The sequence below is a fragment of the Glossina fuscipes genome, unplaced genomic scaffold (genome assembly GCF_014805625.2).
Source record: "Glossina fuscipes isolate IAEA_lab_2018 unplaced genomic scaffold, Yale_Gfus_2 90, whole genome shotgun sequence".
NCBI lineage: Eukaryota > Metazoa > Arthropoda > Insecta > Diptera > Glossinidae > Glossina > Glossina fuscipes.
The window spans coordinates 1,609,973-1,618,170 of NW_023998444.1; the positions used below are offsets into that span (position 1 = coordinate 1,609,973).

An 8,198-nucleotide genomic window follows, 5' to 3' on the forward strand; every position below is an offset into this window, starting at 1 on the left:
TTCAAAGGGATACTTACTGATTTGCCAACATTTCGCTTAGTAGAAACACGACGATGAAATATTTTTGCCGGCTCTGTTTCAATTTCCGATTCTGAAGACTCATCGCCCGGGCTAATGGCAATAACCGGTATCGGCAAAGGAGAGACACTACCCGAACTACAAATACTGCTAATACCACTAGTTATGCTAACGCCACTGACGCCGATGCCGCCACCGTCACCGCACACACTTTCCACCGTAAGGGTATTTTTGCTAACACTTAAGCTAGAACCACTAGCAGCAGCAGCAGCAGCAGCAGCAACAGCAACATGTGATGAGGTTTGCTTAGACATTTTGATTTTCGTTTATTTTGTTTGTTCGCTTCTTTTTCATTTAATATTTTATATGAAATCAATTGAAATTATTTTAAAATTGACTATGTATGTACTCGTATGGCAGTTGTTTTAATTTATTTATCTTTTTCGTTTGTTTATTTTGGTTTATTGACATTTTTTCTTCGCTGCTCTTATTTTTGATTCCATTTTTCCTGCATGATTTTTTCTGCTTTACAACTTCTTTACATGGCTTTTCATTTACTATTTTGTTTGTCTGCACAAATTTCAAATTTTTTTTTTTTCTCAATAGATTTTTTTTAAGTTTAGAAAAATGATTTTATCTTTCCATAATAAAAGTTGCGATTTTTTTCTTTAATTTTCATAACATAATGTTGAAGTCAATAATTAAAGTCTACTTTACGGAGAAAAATTTTAAAAACTAACTACAAAATGTTTTTTTTTTTTTTTGTTTTTCTGATTAAGTATAAAAATGTAAAAAAAATTGTTCAATATGTTTGTCTTGTTGCATTTTTTATTTGATTTTAAATGAAACTTCCTGGTTTTCTTTGCTTTATTGCTGAACAGTAAGTGCTTTTTGAGGATAAGAAAAACACAATTTGAAGATGCCGTTCATTGTGTATGGTCACGACCACAGCCCTTACTAAACTTTACTACTGTTAAGTTAAAAAACAAAAAAAAAATAAAGCACTCACACAACCTTAATACACGTTACGGTGGTAGTTGTTACTATTATCCTTGTTGTAATAACGGTTGATGCGCACTTAGTTTCATAGTAGGGTTTGAATAGTAAAACATAACGAAGAAAAAAACAACAAAACAAAAAAAAACAAAATAAAATTGAAAAATTGTTTTGATGGCTACAGGTCGTGCATAGATGCTCAAGACGTTTTAAAGGAAGAAGAAAATGTTTAGACAATTTAGCTCCGGCAACAAGCATGATTGGTTACTTGTTCACATTGGCAATGTTTGGTAAAGATAAAGCTAAGTCATATGCAAATGGAATCTAAAGGTATGAAAGCAGAACCCAAATTCAGACTTTAAAAGTGTTCCGAACGATTTCCAGTCTACAGGAACTGGTTCCAGGCAAATTAACTAGAGCTGTACTATTTCAAGGAGAGACCTTTCGCCGCGAAAAGTAGGTGGCATAGCCTTATTGAGACTTTTTTTTAATAAGATCCGTTTATGCTTTTTATAGATCGTCCCATGTCCTTGTCTAGGCCGATAGTTAATACAGTGGAATATCTCTCGGAACTCTTTCAAAGACCGTATATGGATTCCAGGAAGCTTACCTAATGTTAGATTCCATTTGCTTTCTGCTCACTGACGAAGGTGTCGCTTCCAAACATTTTGTAAATATTTAGAAATTTTTATCAGATTTGGAAAAATCTTTCTTGAAAACATCGCAAGGCTTTAATCTGAATATTAATAGAAATAATTATCAAGAATAACTAAAATATTTTTCTATCTTTTTGATAGTTTTCCTCGTATAATACCCTGGAAAATGTCATGATGTGCTAATTTAGTTCAGATGTAGGGAATTTGAAATTCGTTTAAAGAGCGTTATTTCTTTTTTCCTAAATCCCCTTTACGCTTTTGTCATATCTGAGAACATTAGCAAATTTTCTACTAGATTTTCTGTTAATAAAAAGGGTAACCCTGTAGCTTTTCAGCTATTAACAAAGGTGGTATTATTCATGCAATGTGCTTTTTGTGACTCCTTCTGAAGATAGGTAAAAATATATAATATATTACCGTATAATACATCATAACATCATGACATACATGACTTTACTCCTTCTCCTAAAATCAAGGAAACACTGCCAGGAACATAAAATCGACATTATGCAAGCTTTATTGTTGAAATATATGGTTCATGTTTTGAACTTATTGTCCGAATATATGATATACGTTCTCTAAGTATTGTTATTGTAAATTGGTAAACAATCCTTACTACGACCACGAAAGTTCTATTGCACTCGCCTATGCCCTTACCCCTCCAAGTTTAGGGTCCTTATAAATGTAACCTGAACATGGTTGCTTATTAGGTATTAGATTGATATGTTTTCAAGGACAGATGAGTGTTGTTTAGACGGTTTTGGGTTTCTGTCTGTTTTTAGCAATGCAACTGAAGCTATGAAAACGATTAAGTAGGTTTGGAGTGAAAAGGCAGCAAGCTACAAAATAGTCAGAACGCGAGTCCACTTTACGAGATTTTATGCAAAGAAGTCGGCCTGTTTTTAGCAAACGTAAACCATAAAGTGGTCTGCACCTTTGGGAAGTTTCTCTTCCGATTGAGGGCTGATCTTTAGACTTGCTTCTCGCTGATTAGCTGTGGTTCAGATCGGTAAACTCATATTTAAGGGATCATTGTTTCTGCAAAACAAGAAGGGGGCTACAACTATTTCGCTTTGAAATCACAGAATTTTTATAGCAACGTTATTCGTAAGAGGAAGATAAATAGTGCTTTGTAATAGGTATGCGTTAATTAAATTTGAATTTTATCAAAAGATGTATAGAATTTATAAAGGATATAAAAAGTTTCGGTTCAAACCGCTTGTATTATCCTCTTTTCTCTTTTTCGCTTAGACAGTCGCAAATTGCATCTCTGCTCTCTTTATTCTCCCTAAGTTATCTAATACATACATATATATAGCCTTTTTTTTTTTGCATTCTTCTAGCTTCCGCTTGCATGTTTTGAACCCTCTAACGCGTAACATAGAATGCGTGAAAAAGAAAAAAACAAATTGTCTACTTAGCAAAGTTCATAAGCCTCAAGTAAAACTTTTCATACTAACAACAATCGATGTAATATAAATGAATTGTAACGTAGAAATATTCCATATTTAAAAGCGAAAGAAGAGAGAGCAGAGTACTGAGTGCAGAGTATAGCAAAAGCAAAACAAAAACCAGAAAATCTGTAAACAAGAACGGGAGGAAAGTAGATAGCAATCAACCGACTGGTGTGGTTAAATATAATTTGACAAACTTCCGTTTACAACGCATTCTTAATAATAATACGCGGGATGAAAGTATAGCTTTATTGGGCTGCTTTCCAGAGCAATCTGACACTGATAAAGCCGTAGTTATATTTGAGAAAAACAAGCCTTTCGCGAAAGCGAGGTTGCTACTGAATCGGAACAATCTGAAGAACAATTATTAGAAAAAAATTGCGAGAATAATGTAAAAGACACTTATCTAATGTCATATTTTCGCAGCGATTTAAAAGTTCAAACAGAACTCATTAACGATGTTTATGGAAGTTATCAATGCGTTGCTCCAGTTGAGCTCAGTGGTTTGTTTACGACGCGCGTGTTAATGAAAATTTTCGTTTTTTACCTTTGCTAATTTTATAGGTGTAAAAACTACATTTTTTTTTATACAAATACATGTTCACTTATTGAGAAGTGTAAACAAACATAGACGCTTGCTCTCAGATGTTAGGAATTTTTTTATACAAATTATTGAGAATCATAAACGCTTACTTTCAGATGGCGGCAAATATTACTATTATTAATTTGATTGTTATTATTATGCAAACACATACAATATAAAGCAGAAATGGTATGAGAAGCGCACATAGTCTCCAATGTTGCCTCGCTTAGTATCTTTTTTCACAGGATATCAGGGAACAACAATAACCGCTTGATTGCACATTTTTCTTGTTTGTTTTTTATTTTGTTGTCATATACTGTTTCATATACGAGAGCCGAGAGTGCTGAACAAACTTAATTGAATTCAATCTCCTTCAGCAAATATAATCAAACTTGAAATACGCATTTATTTGCTTCTTCTATGTGAAATTCTTTGCTACACGTTCGCGAGATAATTAATTACTACATAATAGTTCTTCTTGTACACTTTGTATTGTAGTTTTTAATTAATTAAAATATTAATTAGTATGACATTTACTTCTAAGAGTCAATTGAATTTGGCCGTTAACTTATTTTAGCTGAGTTTCATGTATGAGAAAATAAATAAAGAAATTTATAAAACCGCGCGAATAGTCCGGTTTAGGCGAGACGTTCAAGATCCCGGACGTAGAACCATATGAAGAGACAGCCGACGGTCTTGAGCGGGACACGTAAACTAGATGAGCCACGTGCGCAGGGATCGAAGAGAGGCTTTGTTCATAAATGGGCAGAGCGACGGGTGGTAAGTTAGTGAGACAAACAAATAAATAAATTTTTTACTTGTTGCAATTGTTATTTTGATTGCAGCTTGATCGTATAAGGGAATCTTTTAATGTGCATATAAATGAAAAGTAAAGGAAACTTGATTTTATGTACGTAACAACAGTTAAAAGTCAATAAATATTAAAAAATGAGAAGGTGAAGCGTAATTGGGGCGCATTTACATTTTTAATTTATAGCATAACTTTAGGCGAAATGAAAATTTCATTATAGCAATTCGTTACTGAAATAGGAAAACAACGTAATATGTTTTGGGGAGCATTTTTATTTTCAATTTGTAACATACTTTTAGGGGAAATGGAAATTTTTTTAAAAAAGAGTTAAGTAGGGGGAAAGGCGTAAATTGATTTCAAGCGCATTTAGATTTTCGGTTTATAACAACTTTTAAATAACATGAAAATATATTCAAATAGTTATTCAAATTGGGGGAAAGGTTTTTATTTATTTGCAATTGAAACTGTTTAAAGAAACTCTGGATCATTTCTACGGATATTTCAATAGTGCAGCTTGTTCCCAGCATCTTTGGTTATGGAAATGACTTCCGTTTCAAATAATCTTGGCACCACAGTTAATTGCTTCATGATATATTTTATAATTCATAGTCATAATTATAAATAAGGACTTACTATTAAGCAGATGTTTGGATATCGAAAGAAAACTTTTTCGTGCGTATATGCAGAATTTCTGGTATCTGCAGACATAGTCTAGACATTGAAAACAATTTCTTGCTTCTCGATAGGACAATCCAGGCATCAGATACGGATCCAAACTATTGCTTCTTCAAGAAATACACATAGTCCTAAAAACCGATTCCAATCACCTTTAAACTCTTAACGTATCCGCTGGACTTAATATGCATTCAAAGTCTTTATGGAAAGTATAAGAAAGTTAAGACGTCTTTATGGACTATAAGTTAAAAAATTATTAAAATCCACTTTTTCGAGCCGATGCTTTTATTATATATTATATATGCCTTTATTATATAACATATACATTAAAGTGATCAATCGTTCTAGGGATATTTTCTACTTGTATAACGCTTTAACGCTCAAAAAGAAGTGAAGAGAATGAAAGAAAGAGGGAGGTGACCATAGCTATGCTTAGCGTAAACTCTACTTTATTGAGATTCGAACCCGTGGCCACTAGCATAGATGTTTGGAATTTTTATACAAATTATTGAGGACATATACGCTTATTCTCTAAAGTGCCCATATTTTATACGCTTATTCAAGCAGTTTACTCTTGAGAAAGAAATATCGCTATGGCCACGAATATCACTTTTCTTGGCGAAAAGTATTAAAAGCTAATAAACGGTAAAAAACTGCAGATCGAAATGAACACATTCGAAAAATACCCACTTTAAACCAATTTTGGTTTTCAATCTTCGACTTAACAATCTCAAACCAAAGTTTTAAAGCTTAGGAAAGCTAACAAGTAAGAATGCGGCTTTCATTTGTTGCCATAGAAAAGCGAATTCTCCCGACCAGTACAGAGCTTACTAGTTGCGGTTAATGCGTACTCGGCTGCTCATGTGGATTTATAGAATTATTTCGATTATTTACGACTTTACAGACTGTTTTAGAAAAACGGAGACAACAATCCATTAAAGTGCTACAAGGAGGAGGATAAAATACAAATATGTTCATATTACATCTCATTACCGTAACGTGGATGTTTAATGTTCAGATTCTTATCAGCACTTAGTTGAATTCAATTGTTTATGAATATATTTAATTGTGAATGAATATATTCGTTTACCCTGTCCATCGTTTAAGGTGTTCTTTGTTCCTGGATAACAAGAACAATTTATCAAATACACGCAACGACTTATTACATATACTTTTATATCGCTATTTTCGCTTGGCGTAACCCAAGTGAGCGGCAAACCTTAAACGTGGAAATTTGAAACATGATTTCATACTTAACTAGCATACGTTGTATTTGTTTATGATTTCATCAATGCAATTTAATCACATTTTGTTTTTTTTTTTTTAAATAATTATTGTCGTTTTGATCCAGTTCTTTTATATTTATAAATTAAGGTGCCAAACGTTCATAGATCCAACCATTTTCACCTTTGTGCACTAGTGTGCCATCAATTTCCTGCAAATTAAACAAAAAAAAAAATATAATTAAATGAGGATCAATTATCAAATATTCCAGTGATTTGTTTCTTTTACTTTATCCACATCCGACCCCCGGCGAAATACTATGCGGTCGTGAAGCCTATCCACTTGTCCCTGCCAAAATTCTATTAGCTGCGGTCGTATTAAGTAGCCTCCCCAATTTGGCATAGGAACTTCCTTATCATCGCCCAAATCATCCTTCAATTTCTGCTCAACAACATCTAAATGATGACGTGAAGGTATGCGAGTACTTTGCTCACTGGCCAAAGCGCCTATTTGACTCGCTCGAGGTCTTTGATGGAAATATTGCATCGAATCAGCTTTGGATATTTTTTCCGCTTTGCCTTCAATACGTATGGAACGACGTAATGGACACCAATACAAAGTCATAGCCACATTAGGATTAGTTGCCATATCGTTAGCTTTACGGCTGCCGTAATTCGTGAAAAAAGTAAAACCATCGGAACTAACGTCTTTCAGTAGAACAAAACGATTGGAGGGACATCCCTTACTGTGGAAAGAAGATTATTGCTATATTTGTTCTCAATTTCTTGTTTGCTAATGTTTCATTTGTTTACCTATTGACTGTTGCTAAGCAAGCAGCATTCGGTTCTAAAATTTCTTCGGTTTTTAGAGCCAATTCCATCCATTCTTTAAAAAGTGTTATAGGTTCTTTAACGTTGATATTTTCTTCCAGCAATATGTCTTTCTTTTCCTTATATTTTATGCGTAAAGCTAAAGTTTGAAATTAATTTGTTTTATAAACACTTTTTTGTTTTCGGAAAAAAAAGAAGGACTTACCAGATAAAGAGTCTAAAGCCATGTTTCGCTTATTTATTATTATAAAATATTTTAACGACTGCTGAGTAATAGGTCGATTAGCGAGTTGGTTGACTTATAAGCCGTATAATAACTTTACTCACATTATAACAAAAGCTTAGTTTGCTCATTGCATTAGAAGTTGTCGTCTCTATCTTATCTTATCTTTTGTTTTTGCTTGCGGCTCAATTATTAATTTCTCGAATTTTAATAAGACTCAGGTTAAATAAAGTACTTAAAATCTTATTGCATTAAAAGTTATCGTTCATACACGTAATCTTTTGTTTTCGCTTGCGGTTCAATAATTACTTATGTGAATCTTATAAGAAACAAAGTAGACAAATTAATATTTACATACGTTCGCTCTCTCTCATGGCATGATGCCTTTAAAAACATATGATAAACTCTGCACATGAAGCTTTCTCGAGTGACGTTAACAACAGAGAGAAATAAAAATAAACAGACGGTGAAACGTAACAGATATGAAACAAAATTTCTTAATAAGGTTTGAAGATTTTCTAATCTTAATATTCTCTTTCAAAGTATATAAAGCCGTTAATTTTTTTCTTTTTATTAAACGCCCTTTGTTAAAGCACGCTTTGCTTAATCAATTTTAGATTCAGATATTCATTATGATTTCCTTGGTTTTGACATATACGAAAATGGATAATAAAATGATAGGCGTATGCATTGCGGGAATAGCATGAGTTTGACCTTTCAAAAGGTCT

The 8,198-nt window shown here is 33.0% G+C and overlaps 2 protein-coding genes across 6 annotated transcripts in view; both read right to left on the minus strand.

The window, feature by feature from the left end:
* LOC119638464 (diacylglycerol kinase eta) overlaps positions 1–478 on the minus strand; it is a 76,810-nt gene extending 76,332 nt beyond the window's left edge. For 2 of the 4 annotated variants that reach the window (XM_038035255.1, XM_038035254.1), the window contains exon 1: positions 18–478. In XM_038035255.1, coding sequence (XP_037891183.1) covers positions 18–332 — 315 coding nt within the window. In that variant the 5' untranslated portion in view covers positions 333–478. The remainder of the gene's footprint in view (positions 1–17) is intronic. The other 2 variants (XM_038035256.1, XM_038035260.1) reach the window with 2 other exon arrangements.
* Positions 479–6,505: 6,027 nt separating this feature from the next.
* On the minus strand, positions 6,506–7,826 carry LOC119638483 (pyridoxine-5'-phosphate oxidase). Of its 2 annotated transcripts, XM_038035291.1 has the most exons (5): positions 7,575–7,826; positions 7,453–7,510; positions 7,230–7,386; positions 6,706–7,162; positions 6,506–6,628 (listed from the first exon to the last, which is right to left on the minus strand). In XM_038035291.1, exons 1-5 carry the CDS (start codon positions 7,599–7,601, stop codon positions 6,563–6,565), a joined length of 765 nt encoding a protein of 254 aa, XP_037891219.1. In that variant the 5' UTR covers positions 7,602–7,826; the 3' UTR covers positions 6,506–6,562. The 2 variants fall into 2 exon arrangements, with proteins under 2 accessions (XP_037891219.1, XP_037891220.1); XM_038035292.1 differs by having other exon boundaries at positions 7,453–7,826.
* Between the last annotated feature and the right edge of the window lie 372 nt (positions 7,827–8,198).